Source organism: Odontesthes bonariensis, chromosome 6 (genome assembly GCF_027942865.1).
Source record: "Odontesthes bonariensis isolate fOdoBon6 chromosome 6, fOdoBon6.hap1, whole genome shotgun sequence".
NCBI lineage: Eukaryota > Metazoa > Chordata > Actinopteri > Atheriniformes > Atherinopsidae > Odontesthes > Odontesthes bonariensis.
In genome coordinates, this window is record NC_134511.1 from 14,655,373 (window position 1) to 14,671,520 (window position 16,148).

General features: G+C 38.6%; 1 protein-coding gene across 1 annotated transcript in view; it reads right to left on the reverse strand.

The window, feature by feature from the left end:
• tmem8b (transmembrane protein 8B) overlaps nt 1–16,148 on the reverse strand; it is a 38,202-nt gene that overhangs the window by 17,862 nt on the left and 4,192 nt on the right. The window contains exons 2-6 of the mRNA XM_075467506.1: nt 14,875–15,064; nt 14,334–14,541; nt 11,609–11,742; nt 10,401–10,669; nt 6,359–6,741 (exon numbers count right to left, since the gene is read on the reverse strand). Of these exons, the coding sequence (XP_075323621.1) occupies nt 6,359–6,741; nt 10,401–10,669; nt 11,609–11,742; nt 14,334–14,541; nt 14,875–15,064 (1,184 nt within the window). The remainder of the gene's footprint in view (nt 1–6,358; nt 6,742–10,400; nt 10,670–11,608; nt 11,743–14,333; nt 14,542–14,874; nt 15,065–16,148) is intronic.

The following is a 16,148-nucleotide window of genomic DNA, read 5'->3' on the forward strand; positions in this document are numbered from 1 at the left end:
AACGAGATTCAGCACATTAAATGCATTTGCTTTGTTTCCAGGGATATGCATCTGATGGTGGGAATAAGTTTTGGCAATCATTTCAGGAATAATTAAGATCTCTATCGCCCCCATAGCACAAAATGAGCATAATGTATATGCAGGGAGTTGTTGAATAATGCAATGACAAAGAAACACTTTGCCCAGTGCTGAGATTTCAGACTTCCTAAACTCACCATCTGGCCTGTTACTCTCTTGATACGAAGACTAAATCACGCCCACTGGCATTTTCGAGATGGGTCCTCCTCCTTCCTCCCTGTCTTTCATCCCAACTCTCCCCTGCAGTCTGAAGATGAAGGATTAAGCAAGAAACATTCAAGCGTGGAATACTGAAAGGGCTTACGGTATTCTGGGACCAATGAAAAGCAAAGGGGTCAAAAGCCCCTAAAACTAGATTCTGTTTTCATTTCAAAGACTTGAGTGATCAGTCAAGGTTTTCATCCATTCTTAGCAGCACAGCAATGCCTGTGTGACAACCAATCCACCACTTCAGTGAGACTGAAACGGCCTAACAACTATTTGACGTGAGAAAGAATTTACAACAGAAATTCAGGGTATGTAGAGCCTAAATTCAAGATGTTGTTGCTCCTTTGACTTTTTCTCCAGCAACATCAGCAGACACAAACATTCATGTTCCCTAGAGGAGGATTTCAAGCTTAATAATTTACCCAGAAATGCAGCCATAAAGTTGACATATCACATTTTGACTCAAATATCTATAATTACCAAAACATTTCAAATAGACTTTGATTTGACTTTGGATTCATGGATGACTTTATGATCGTTATGGCGGAAAAGGTTTCTTGCGAGTTCACTTTTTCTCTTTCACCATCAGTTATTCAAGTTCTAAAACTTAAACTGTGGTAACTTGTGTCTGCCCATCTGCTGAATGAATAGGGCTATAAGGGCTGCACTGAAAATGAATGTCAACCTGGAAAATATTATGTTGTATCATAAATCTAAAGAAAATATTCTCATCTTGACATCTAATGACATTTCCATTCAAATCCAAAACCAATTCAGCAGCGCACGCCCACCTACTGTGTACACAACCAGAACACTACTTAAATAAATGGCATTTTTGGCATCTTTCACCTTTTTGAATGCAGTCATAATCTTGATCTGCTCCAAAAGGTATCTCTTTGAAATATTTAATTAAAAACTATTATACGCTTTTAACGCGCTTTCTTTCATTGCTGGCTTTGTAAGTGTTCCTCCTGCAGATTCAGCAACAGTTCATGCACTATAAAACAATATTGATTGGAATGGCTAACTCTCACTGAACCGAAAGGCTTTGTGCTGCCAAACCAAACATAGTTTGTCACCGTTTACAGAGGATTCATCTGTATGCCATTTCAAATAAAATACCAAACCCCAACACGGTTATTCAGCTTGAGGCTGAGAATGTCAAACTTGTTTTTTTGGTAGAAATTAAGCCAAATAATTCTCAAGCTGATTGCAAATTTCAACTAGGATATCTTTAGATACTTTAAACCGCTCATCGGTTGTCCTCCACAGGTGTTGACCATCCTGATGAGGGAAAGGAAGCTCAATAAGTGTTGAAACATGAAGCTCACTCTCATCTTCACCGCACAGAGAGCGAGTTAGGTTTGGGGCATGTTTACGAGTCAGAGTATTTCTCAGAGTTGATGTACTGTTCCACCCCTGCCATCTTGATAGGGGGCTCATTTATCGAGTGAACAACTGGACAAACGATCCCTTCTCCTTGCTTGCCGTTAACATCCAGGTTCACCAGGAAACACAAGGAATTAGGTAGCAAGATTATCTCAAGATACAGTGATTATTTTGTGATATACGGTATGGTCGATCTTTTAAATCTATCATCTGAACTAACTGTGTTCTGGAGAAACCAGGAAATTCCTTTTTCTTCAACTCCACTCTGTGTATCGGTGTGGTGCAGACATTAAGATTTTACTGATAAGTGTTGGGGCTCCATCTGTCTTCCAGGTCTTTTTCTCAGCTCTCTGCATCTTCACAATTCAGAGACCAGCACTTTTAAAAAGATTTAATTTAAACACGTCTGGAAATTCCTTTTACCAGCAGAACATTTTGTGATCTTTTGTTAATCAATGTTCCTTTCTATTTCTGCTTTAAGCCTTATTACAAATTCATGTCTGGAATTTTAATGTTATTTTTAAATGGGCATTTATTTACTGCTTGGGCATGTAAGACACTTTGTAACAGTGGCAATGTAACACATTTAATATTGGGCTTTATATGCCTGATCCATTATGCACCAGTTAGTTATGATTGGCGAATGTGAACGGCAGAGGCATAATTCAGTCAGGGGTGCTGTCTACCAACTAAATAATCAAGGTTACTGAGTGAAAAGACTATTGTGGAAACATTTCTGAATAGAAAGCTGAAAAATAAAGCACTACAAGACCACAGATATCTCAGCTCTAATCACAAAATGAGGGAAAAAGTTTCAGTGAATGCCGTTTTGTCTGTTAGTAAGTTTGTGTAGTTTTGCTTTGCTATATTTCCCTGGAGTTGTGCTGCTGACATGTAAAAGGTGATCAAATACAACGCAGTCTGATGCAAGAACAGCAAGAAACTGACACGTACCCTGGATCCTGCACATTGCAGTTTCCAAACTATTAAAATGAAACTTCCTCAAGGGTTTCTATTTTTTTCTTATTTTTCAATCTTCTGTTATATTATTATGATTTCAGTCCACAGCTCACCTCCTGAATGTATGAATGTTGCTTGGCAACAATAAGACCTTTTTACCTGACTTTGATTCAACATTTCCATTTCACACTAAAACAAATAATAAATGTCTGATCAACATCTTTTACATCTTTACATATTCATATATTTCTTTACTCAGACATTCACGAATGAAAGAGAGTTTAGTTTTCAATGTTGCGGACATCTATCTCGGCCTGTGTTTCCACACCTCCCCTTTGTGAACAGAGGTGACGTAACATAAATATACCACAGACTCCCCTGGCTCTAAATGGACTAAAAATAAACATGGAAAATAAATTAATGTGAATACAACATGCTGTCAGGAGGACCCTTTCAAGTTCTACATTTTGCTATGTTTCAGGCTCCTCTTAAAAATAGATCAAATTCTTTTTTCCCCATCAGTACCGAGTCTCCACAATAACGGAGCAAAAGCAAGACCGAAATATCCTATTCATGGAAGTATTCAGGCACATTGGTATGGCTTGTCACTGAGCTCTGATGCACTCTTCTTCTGTCAGCGATCCTTGTGATGCCTCCACAACTTGTCTGAAATCACCGGAGCATAATTGCATTCATTAAACATTCATTATGTCAGCGTGAAAATCAAGGCATTAGATCAAAATAATTGTCCATAGATGCGAAAGACAGGATTGTGTCAAAGCAGAGATGTGGGGTTGGAACAACGCGGTTTTTAAAGCGCTGAAGGTACCCAAAAGCACAGCAGCATCCACCGCAGGAGGCGACTGTGAATGAAATGGAATAAGACTGGAACCATCATCAAACTTCCTGATCCTAAACTAAACAGACTTTTCACACTATGTAATCAGGGATGAAGGGTCTTGGTCAGACAGGTTATCAACGACCTAATCATCACCATGGATGAGTTCCTTTGCAGAGATGGGACCCTTCAGACACACAAGCTTCAGTGTAGCACTCCAGTCACGCATTTATGGTAGAGTGGAAAGATACAAGCCATTCCTCACTAAAGGACAAGATTTGTCACAAGACGTGACAAATCTCTGGGCAAAATTCTCTGATCTGGTGAAATAAAGGTTGGACTATTTGAAAAGAATTCCCAACAACACATGTAGAGGGAACCAGGCGGTGAGCATCCTTTCATTGATACCATTCCTACATTCAAACAGTGTGCTGGTTAGAGGGCAGCATCTTTCTGAAACGCAACATCTTACTCTGGAAACTTGGGGAAAAGGTTCAAAGCTGTTCATAAAGCATCTCTGAGAAGAGCTGAAAATGTCTTTGCACTGACGTTACCAATCCGTCCTAGTTGAGCTTAAACATTCTTGCAAAGAAAACTGGTGGGTGTGTTCAGGCAATATCGCTGCTGGTTCTTAAACCAAAAGCTACATGAAGGGTTGGAACGCTCATGTAAATGGGAAAAATCAGTCCGTTAATTTGAATAAATCTACAACCTTTAAAGAAATTGTGTATTATTGTGGAGAAACGTGTATAGACCGAAGCAGAAAAAAAGAAATAGAATTGATGTTCAGATGAATCTGTGAGAAAATCAGGGCCATGTATGTGGGAATTAATATGCACATAACTTTAAAAAAAAAAAAAGTTTTGATAAGTAGAAACACACAGAAAATGTGACATCTACTTTTTGAGTTTCTTGTTATTGTATTGTGTCTTTTGTCAAATTTTGTGTTTTTTCAATCATTAATGTATTCTATTTCTCTAGGTCCATATAAACTATAGGTTACTGAAAAAGATTGCAATACATAAAACACAGACAAGGTATACGGTGAAGAAGCTTAAAATTCTAACACTCATTACAGTACCTAAGATAATTTCTTTTTTCCCTACAAGCCCAAAAGAGAACACTGGAAGATTGCTCCAAAAAGACTGAATCAATACAATGCCACCTGAGGTAACAGTGGAAATAAAACCTATATGCATTCCTTTCACACTTTGGCTCAGAAAGTGGTACGGGGCAGACAAGGAACTCATGCTATTGTCTCCAAAAGCCCTGCAAATCTGCCAGAGTCCCCCACTGGCAGCGGATGACTGAATTCTGTGCCTGTGACAAGCAAGTGACAGATCATCGCCAAGGGGGGCAGAAATCTGTCCGTAGAATAATATACCATGACACTCTCTCTGAAGAATACAACTTGCAGCTTGCAGAACAATCGCACCAACCAGGTTTCCTCACAACATATCGTCTCTGTGACTTCTACACAGTTCAAATCAGCCAAACAACTCGCTTGAGACCATAGCAAGACATGGGATGAGAGGGGTATCGGGTCTATCCCTGTGTGAATTGGGTGGCAGCAAAACACTTAGATTGTGGAAAGCTAACAGATAGCACATGCAGTTTCTCCTAACTGGACTGCAGGATGAAGCGCACATACATAAACATGGAAACTATGAATACTCGATCGAGAAAAGACCAAAGCTGCCACTTAAACCACAGGACAATCTCTTTGTCAGTGGCAACATGAACCAATTCATTCATTCTTTCCTTTTGCTCACTTTTTCTCTGAGATTTTGGGAAGTAGGGGGTGTTTGCTGCTTTCTTACCAGGGGGAGATAAAAAGATACATAATCAATTTCATCTCTTTGCATTGAGTGAAGATGAAGGATGTGTTTAGCCTTGCTTATCACAAAGTCTGGAGGCAGGGAGAAGCAGCGTGAAGGCTGCAGCTGCATTTCAACAACTTTACCTGCCATGCATAAATGCAAGGCTACAACTGTGATTTTTTTTCCATTAATGACTAGTCTTACATTGATTTCCACATGAATTGCTCATTTTGTCTGCTAATTCTGGAAGTGAGACTTTTTTCAAATTGTTGGATGGGTGTTAAGGCTAAAAATGTCCTTGAACAAGAGAGAGATAAAACTGATATCAGTCTTTCTTCTGGGAAGGCAGCAAAAAAGGGAATATATCCTTAAATATCAGGAGGTTCTTCTAAACTGAACAATCAAAGGTATCCAATTAAGCTTTATTCTCGACTTATTTCAGCCCTGGATGTCTTGATTCCTATTAGGAGTGAAATGTTTAAACGTATGTCTGCAAGCCCGTATCTTTCCGACTCCCTGCAGACCAGAAGAGCCTCTGTAGGTGCATTCCTAATGCCATCACTATCTGACAGATAGATCAACAGAGACCTATCAAACCCAACTTGGATGACTTTTTGCATTTTGATCACTCGCAATTAGAGACATATGTCACAGGCCCAAACACTGGCTTCGGTTTTGTTACAAAGTTTCCACAGCACAGTCTATGACCATGCGTGCATCCATATTTAGCAGTCTAGCTGAGCCAGACACTTTGTGAGACCAATTATTCACCCTTTCTAGCTGGGGATTTTCTCTTCATCAACTGTTGCATATTTACACTCTGATTACAATCTGATCTCATGCAACAGAAAAGCATGCAGCGTATGAGGGAACAGGGGGGCAACACAGCCCCGTTGAAAATCTTGGATCAGTTTCTTTGTCAGCAAGCAGTCCAGGAGTATGAAAATATAATGTGTTAGGGATGCAAAATAACAAAGAAACATGCCAGTTTAAAGCTGTTGTACCTAATTTGTATAGTCATGGCTTTCACCCTTGAAGCAGAAGTAGTGTTATTTGCCAAACTCACCATGTTTAGTTTGAGCTCCATGTTGAGGACACCTCCGCTGTCTAAAACAGGCATTAGGTTAATGGCGAATACAGCAGCCCTGTCTGGTGGAATTGATATATTTGGACCAAAGAAGACGTAGAAGTGCACAGAGAAAGTGTCCAGCTCATTGCGCAGGGTTGGACGGATGGGCCAGCACTTATTAATGTCTGCTTTGGGAGCGAGGTAAATGATGCTGTCCTCTGAGGTGTGGAGATGACTAGTATTCTGAGACAGGCCGGGCAGAGCTGCCATAAACAGCGTATCAGACAGGGAGAAACCCATTGCCGTTCCAAAAGACTGAGGCATGTTCATCGAGGAGCCGGGCTGTGCTCGGTCCTTCGACAAACTGGGCTTGGAGCAATCTGTTCAGAAGAGAGAGATCCAAAGATGATCAGTCAAACAGATGCATGCATCAGTAAAATATTCAGGTGGATTTTGCAATTGGCTTGTTGCAAAAACGCTTTACAATGCACTCTGCAACGAGTAAGAAAATTAAACAATATGTAACAATCTCGAAGAAATATTTTTACTTGATATTACTTGAGCTGCTGTAGGCATGGTAGGCAAGAAATCTTATAAAATTTGGAAGTTATCTCTCTCTGCCCATATTGTATCCAGCAAAATTCAGAGCTGTACACTGCTTCTTAACGAGACAAAGACTCACTGTAATTGCAAATGGTATGCTCTCTCTCAGCACAAAGCAACTCGCAGCAGAATGGTCAGTGATGGCAACTGGCAAAGTATCATCAAATACCACCAGTCCCCAAGGGGAAAGTATTTTTCAAAGGCTTTTCTAGCTCAGCATCGTTTGCATGGAGTTGTCTCTGAAAGAGTGTGAAATATTCTGATGTGGATCCAGGCAGCTCAAGCTCTCCTTAAATAGTGGAAAGGCATGCACTGCTTGCAAGAGACAGAAGTGACTTTAGAATGTAGAACAAGACTCATATATAGCATATAGAAAATGCATATGTATGTATATGTGTGGGTGGCTGGGGGAGGAAAGGATACGCAAACATATGTTTTATAAAATTTACAATCTAAAGTTATGGCTGCATTTTTTCTTTTATATTCAGTATCCAAACATCCAGCAAGACACTCGAAAAAGCTGTACACACAACAACAATAAATATTAAATTGCAACCTAGTTTTACTACATTCTGTCTAGCCACCAACTATGACGCTTGTAAATTGGACTGAATTCAAATAAGGTCACACATTTCTCTTTCTGAGAAAGCTTATAACAACAAGAACCAATATTATCAAGTGAGCACGAGAAGGTGAAAGCTCCAGATGGTCTTCGCACTGAACCTGAGGTGTTCTTCAATTCAAATCCACAAAAGGTCAAGTAAGATCTGCCTGGCAGGCAGTAGGAGAGATAGAGTGTGAATAATTAGTATCTGTGTTGCCATGGTGACAAAGTGCACTGTACAGTGTGGAACAGAGGCAAAGGATCGCAACATGAGCGTGGACTTCCCACAGATTTGCGATCCTTGTAGAAAAAGCATAAAGAATATTTCTGCTGTCCACAGCCCAAAAACAGCATGTAGCACTCAGGCATGCAATCTCTGGGCTCTTAGCAGTCCCTGATGAATCACCTCAGTTTGGGCTCCAGCTTTTTCTTGAACAAGCTTTTTAATGGTCCAACAGTCTCTGACCGTCCTTTTCTTATATCAAAACGCATGTCCAAAAATCTATTTCTGCCATGCGTATCGTGTTAAAAGCATGAGCCTCATGGACACTGGAAGACATCTGGATTCTTTTTATTTTTTCATGTGAGCTGATAATTGGAAAAAAATTAAAAATAAATAAGAGAAGAAAAATGAAATGGTCTTTTTTCAAACTATTTCAAATTTTCATTCACATTTCACACGGTGTCCAAACATCTTTGGAAATTGAGCTGTATCCTTAATCCAAAACTGTACAGTCGGTTTAAGAGACAGTGGATTATGACTCGCAAAATTTACATTTAAAATTTACTTAAATTTAAATTTGATTCCGGCAACACATTTCAAAGACACTGGGGCGGGAAATGTGTGTTGCATCAGCTCTTCTTTTAACACTACAAGTGTCTGATAACTGAGAAGTCCAGCTGCTGAAGCACTGAAGTGATTTTATTTTTTTCTTCCCCATTCAGAATTTCAGCTGCTCTGCAGTTCTTTGCCTCCTTTGTTACAATTTTCATTTCGTATTGCAAATATTTTCACTAGGATTAAAGTCAAATGAGCTTGGCCTCAGAAGGCAGCAGTATTTCTTTATCTCTAGATTTTTTTTCTCTCATCTCTATGGTAGAGATGTAACCTTCATGTGTGGATGCAGCAACACACCGGGTTCACCGACAATGCTGTTCAGTGATGTTCCTGAACTTATGCTTCGATTTCCACTCAGGAATTACATTTGTTTTTAATACGGTGCAGCCTGAGGACCTGAAGATCATGGCTAATAACTATGCATATTTTAGCTTTGTCCCTTACATGGAAAGATTTCTTCAAAATGTTCTAAATCGTTCATAGATGATGAAACTCATTTCTAAATTGAGAGACATTATCAAACCATTTCATTTTCGTCTCACACAGACTTTCACTGAAGTATCTCTGGAGCGCTTATTATATATCCGGCCATGTTACATAGCCGTTAAAAGTTGACTTAACGAGTTGTGAAATGTTTTTATACTGGAACTCAAATTAAGCATGCATGTTTCAGTTTCAATATTTTATATGATTTCTTTTTACTGATTTCAATTCAACACAAATTCAAAATGATTTGCCTAACACTGCATTCTGTTTTTGCTTACATTTTACACAGCCTGCCAAGTGTTTTGGAAATGGTTTTGTATGGTATCCTGCTGAGAGCCACTTTAAGCTTTTGTTTGGTCTAATTTACGAGTTCTAAGATTTTTTTGAGACCACCCGAGTGTGGTCCCAAAATAACACATCCAAAGCAGCGAGAGGGAAAAGAATGTCCAATGCGGGAAGCATACAGCTCACATGTTGATAAACACTGTCGCAATTCGTTTGAAAATAATTTGAGAAAAGAGAAATTACCATTAGATGATTTGGTTTATTTTCAAAATTGGTGAAATAGTGGCATTTATAAAACAATCAGCTCCTCGCCATATGAAAAAGCCTGATGGGAATAAACCATGCAAATGAAGAATTGCCAGTTATTCTCAAATTAAAACAAGAAGCGAGAACACCAGTGTGGTGAAATATATTGACATTAAAAGAAAAGGGTACACAAAACCTATTTATTGTTTTTTTCCACAAAAAGGCAAATCTGTTGACAGGCACAGTACAATGCATGTTTTTTCTTTGCTGAATATTAAAAAAAGCACACAAGTATGTAAATTCAGAATTTAACTCAAGATATTGATAAATGCCTTTTAATGAAAGTTAAATCTGCGTAACAGTAAAAAACACCTGAACATTTAACCTTTAAAAAGTAAAAAGTAGCAAACTTAATTCTTAAAATCAAAATTAGATATCAATAGAACAAAATTAAATCTTTTTATTTTCATTTGAAAAATTTTGTGATTTTAGTCTTAAGTCTTAAGAGCGACTTACTCTGGAAAAGCCAGAAGAAAAGGCTCGTGGGGTTAGCTAGTGTTGACGAACTGAGTCTACTTGGTGGCTGTACTCTTCTCTGCCGTACCGTTTTCGTGTTTTAAAGTTTTACCTTTTCTCCCAAGTGCCATTTTTGGCAGGGAAGGCTGCTGCTCTGCTCAACCAGAGTCATGTCGACTCAAATTAATTTATTAAAATTCATTTCTCCCATTTATTCAGCAATGCTGGGGTTTCAAATTCAAAAACATGAAACCTGAATTAAGGATTTAATGATTTAAAGCTGATTCGGTGAATGAAAAATAGATGCAGCTCTCCAACTCTTGAAATACAAAAACATCTCTGTTGCAGCCAAAAAGCCACAACTTGGTAGAAAAGATTAATGACAGTTCAAATACAAACAGCGAGGAAAAGATGTTTTCAAAAACCAGTCACTCAAATATATTTCTCTTAAACATTCTCACCTGTGACTTGCACCCCGATGCGAAAGTAGACGTCAGAGTTACTTAGATACCTCTCCACAAGGATGTAGTACCACTGCTCCCAGTCAGGTACGAGGGTGACTAATTCACACGGGTTCCACTCCCTGCAGTCGAGGGCACTTGAGTTATGCACAGGAGGCGCCCGTGCTCTTATCTTCAGCACCACGGGACAATTGTCACTACTCTTGTTCTTGGTGCTGCAGTTTACCAGCTGCACCTTCACCTTCGATATGTAATTGGGGATGAACACCCTGGATAGATAAAACAGGTGTTTTAGGCGTTAAATCGTGCAGCAGAATGTTTATAAAAAGCACACAACTTGCATTTATTAGTGGTAGTTAGACAAAATTAAATTAAATTAGTACATTCTGAAAAATTACAAAAAAAAAATGCTGTTGCCAGTTGATGCCAATGCAGCAGCTTCATACTAATTCCAATGTCAGGTTCATTTAAATTATTATTGATGTTATATCACATTTTCAAACTAAACAAGGATTAATACATAACTATAGCTGTTTTTTTAAAGTCAGTCTCAAACAACTCCACAACTGAAGCCCAGAGTGAGCAAGCTTCAGTTCTATGGATAAGAGACAATTGAAAGACAATATACAATATGTCTCCTTATTTCCAAGCCAGAGTGAAATTTAAAAAATCGCTAACACAACCTGCTCAAACAATTCTCGACTGCAGATCCTGTAAAATCAAGGTATCAAAGTCCAATAAATGATTGTGGCCACAGTGGTACCAAGCAGCCTCTTCAATTAATGTGTCATGCTTTTAAACCTTAAAAAGGGCTTCAGTTCAATGTTAATGTGATAAATATATGAAATTTAAATAAGCAGTTCAATTCCTTTCACATCACTCTTACACAGAGCTCATGTAACAATGCCTTTTCTTTCCTTTGAGCAAAAAGAAATATAATGAAAATGTAAACCTTGAAAAAAAAGACCTATTATGAAGGCAAGAGCGGGTGGAGTTGATAAAAGTGAACACATCATAAGCACACTATGAAACTGCAACACCAGCTCATAATGAAGACTCAAGGAAAATCATAACTGAAAAGGCAAATGAGTGGTCAGACTGAAAAGGTAACCTACTTTATTCTTGTTTTGTTTTTTCATCTTGGTGTGTAATTTTAAAGGCAATACAATCTGATTCTTCATTTTCAGAAGCTCACAAAGAAGACTTACTTGTACAGTGCAGATCTGTTGTGGACCGGGATAATTTGGTCAATGAAGTATCCAGGATAAAGCACAGAAATTCCAATCAGCCTCTGGACAATGAGCTGCGGTTGGAATAGATACTGGCATTCCTCAGACAGACCCTACAACAATATCACAACAGTGGTTTGAATTGTGTTCTTGCGGCAAACTCGCCAATATTTCTTTAAAGCTGGTAAGGAGAAGATTAGATATCATTCAGACTGGCTGAAAATTCCTAATGGACTGTGTGCATTAAGCCTGTCAGCCTCTTGGATTAATATCACTCTGTCCTCCTCCTCTCTGCCACAAAGCGTAGCTGGCACCCACTATTTCACTTGTGTTGCTCTGAGCCATTATTGCTGTGAGATGAGCCAAGCAGACAGAATGACTTAAAAGCCACGAGACTGTGCATTGTTTCTACACATGATCTGCTGTAAAATGTGTTGGGAAAAAAAAGCCCTTGATTCAAAAGGACAGGTGTGAATGCCAAATTAGGTCCTTCGTTTCTGTCAGCTGATCACTAACCTCTTGTGCTCCCCGCAACAATTACTGTGACGTGTCATTAGTCTGGCAGCTGCCAGGGTGACCCTTTGATTTATTAGAGCCTGTCACATCCACCTGCACATGCATCTTGTAGAGCAACTTGTATTTTAATTACAACGACTTCAATATGGGTTTTTGAAAGCCGGCGCTTTTCCACTGCTTATATTAATTATTATCTTATATTTGACCATTTTTATACTAACTCTGACATTGGCATTCATTTATTTTTCACAGAATTCCAGTCTTGGCAAGCTGTTAAAGCCTATTAAACTCCATTAGAGCCATAAAGCACTAAAACTCCCTAAAAAAAAAAAAAAAAATCCTCACTAATTCCATTATTTTAGCTCCTTCGGTCAGACATGGTCACAGAGGCTGCGCATTTTTAGGGTCATCTCTGGGGTATACACTGAGGTTCCAGTCTATTACGTCCACCTGAACAATCTTATGCAATCTGTCACAACAGTGGTGCAATAAATGAAACCTTTGACAGGTCATGTTCAGCTCTGTTGAACACAATGGTCGTTTTTTTTTTTAGCCTTTTGTTTGTGGTGTTATAGTGTTACTGTATTGAATTGACAGTAGACAGTGCTTCCTGAGCATAAGTTGATATGAAAACAAACAATTGAATTGGTCAGGTGTGGAAAACCTGATCAAGTCTGAGCTTTTTAACGTTGTTTTGTATATGTGCAGCCTCGGACAGTAGACGGTACTGACTGTCCAGCAATGAAATAAGGCTAACATATGCTATAAAACACTACCTCTAAAACAGAACTTAATGAGCATCATAAAACAGGAATTGATTTGTTTAAATAATGGATAGAGAAAGAAGACATTTTTTCAGCTATTAAGCCGCAAGAGCCACTTTCACTGAACTTGCACAACCCCCATTCACTTCAGCTTATAACTACTTGGCATCCCTGCAACCTCAACATGAAATGAATTGGTTGGCAGCAAACATCAGAAAGCACAAAGATCAATGTGATAACATTTGATATTATTTACTATATCATTTACTCTATATACACAGAGCTGAGAGTAAAGATTTCCTAATTAGGACACGATGCCTTGGTGTTAAAAATAAAGACCTGGGAAAATGTAGTATCTGTGTAGTATCTACTGTTGATTTTGGTCTTCTGAAGGAAATTATGAGGTAAACAAATGAGTAATCATTGATTAAAATAATACTAATAATAATGAAAAGTTTAAAAAACTGTATATTTGGTAATAGGCTACTTTAAGGGAGCAAAAAACAAGTCAGATAATTCACAGAGAGGGCAGCCTGAATCTTCAGACAAGACACCAGAATAAGCTTGTGCTTAGTTAGTGCAAACTTGCTGACCTGTGTGCTAACTTCAGAATTCAACTGGGATCATTATAAATGCAGCGTGCATCTCCCTGTTTCTCTTGCATTGCTTCCATTTGTGTTTTCTTTCTGAACTGAAAGCATCTTGTTTGCTAAAAAAAAAAGCTTTATAAAGTAGAATTTTTATCTCTATTTATACAGTGTGTCATTGGAAACTAGTCACATTTTAGCCACGGTGGCTTCCATCCCCAATGCCCCAAAGCAAACCAATTCTTTTGTACATTTGATGTTGATGGCAACTTCTGATGATATTTTTGATTGTTGTGTACTCGAGGTGCACTTTTGCCAGCCAGTGGAAACCACAAAGGAAGCCCAACAGAACTCCATGCCAGTGACAAATAAATTGCCTGAAATGGAAATCAGCAGGTGTTTATGCAGCCAAATAGGAGAACATGATGTGATGAAGAAAAACTCTGACACTGTTCTGCCTCTTTAAGCTTTGCAGCACAAGCTGGAATACTAATCCCAGCAACTATTTACATCATATTTATTCGATTTTTGCCATCCATAAAGGGGACTTAAGCAGCCATGAAAAGAAAATTTAGGAGTAGATCTCATTAAAGTTATGTTACCAGTCACCACTGGTGAGTGATGAACAACATAACAGTGACTCAAGCGTTTAATTTGCTGCTTTAAACAGCTGATGCTGGGATGGAGGATTTTTACATTTTAACTAAGCTAACTGCATGGCTGCAGGGACGGCATTATTGGTCTGGTGGATCAATATCAAGACAGATTTATTCACGGTATGTGTTTGTCGGTGGAGCTGCAGTAAGTACGTTAGTTGTGATAAATGTACGGGCTCACCTTGACTGAGATCTTGCCTTCATCCTTGGGTAAATGTGCAGCCAGGAACCAGTCCCCAGGGAGAGGGCTGGTGACATTGAATGCTCCTGTTGTACGGTTTGGAAGAGTCCAGGTTAGAGTCACAGCAAACGACCCTGGAACGACTGTATCCCGAGGGAAGCGGGTATTCAGGGGGTTGATTACTGGAGGAGCCCCAGACCTGAAGTACCTATTAATCACAAAGCCACAATTCAAACCCTGTTAGTCCTAGCATGTTCATAAACAACACTGCCATCTGCCAAATCTGAAACTGATCTACAGGAACTGTGACAGGGCATAGATGGAAACTGAAACTGAAAAATATGAACTATTCACATTCAAATAGAAGCAGCAATGTTTATGATTTCATTCAGAACGCCATTTCTCATGACTAACTACAATAACCAACATGAAAAAAAGAAGAAATAAGTTGATGAGCAATATACAAGCTTTAATTTGGCAAATGTTTTCATATGTGACAGGGCTATCAGTAATTCTTGGTCCTCCTCACACATTGTCTTACACTGTCACATTGCGGTTTGGACAGCTGTCCCCAAATGTGCCCCCTTGCTCCTTGAAGGTGATGAGGTTCCATACGGCCATCATGGTGTCGTCAGGCACATTGAAGTGGAACAGTTCCACACTGGCGAAGGAGTTGAAAGCGTTCAGCTTACGAGGCGTACGGGTGAAGTATTCAGTCACAAAAAGGCAATCTGTGGTGAACAAAGTTTAGTTTGAATAAGCAAGAAAAATGAAAGCAAAATCTTCTGTAAGCAAAAAAAAAGAAAATGCATATATATATATATATATCTATACATACATAGTAACATCCAAATGTTCACGGTGTAATGTTCATTTCTTTAGTTCATCATGTTAACATGCTAAAATCATCACACTGAGTTAATGCTTACTTGTTACTGCTTGGCAGCTAACTGTGGTGTTATTTTTACTATGGTCACTAACTTTTGGTGGTGATAAACAGATATTTGACCTGATAACCAGCACATAAATAGTCTGTTGTTTATCAAAGTAATTATTCTCTAAAAAGATGTGTGTCTGATCTTTGTTTCACGGGATAAGGGATGTCTTTGACCTACTTTGGTAAGCACCAACTAGGATTTCAATGTTGTTTTCTAGAAAACTAGGTGGTATGTGGTAATAATATCTAAGATTTCTAGTCACCATTTTCAAACAGCTAAAAAGGGGTTACAATCAACATGTCACAAAAACACCTATAATCATTTAATTGCGTTTATAATGTGCTCAGGTGTGGTTTGGAGTAAATATTGATAAGTGTTAAAAGATCTAAATCATACTACACTGCTAGATATAGGAAAAGCTTTTCTTGTTTCATATATTATGTCTAAAATATGCAAATGTTTAGGTTGTGTGCTTCCAACACGAAGCTTCCACAGCATCATATATGGCAGTGGTTGCATACATTAAAGCATTAAAGTGTGGTATTCCTCAGAGGGTAGACTTAGCTTGAAAATCTGATCAAATAAAACTTCCAGTTTCCTCCCTCTCTGCTGTGCTTCAGCCATTTCCAAAGACCCCCTTTCAGAAGAAACTCTGCAGATATGCAGAGGTGGTAGTGAATGCTGCAAGTTTTAAACTCCTCTGGGCTCTGACTGGTTATTTTCACTCAGGTATATAGGAAATTCTCACAAAGCACCTTAGAATCGGGTGGGAGGAGCCAGAGGAACACGATTTGTTTTTTTACAGATTGTCCATCTCTTGTCTAGTCAAAGCATAGTGAAAGTTTAATTAAATATGACAAAAAGTTAGTTTTTTTTA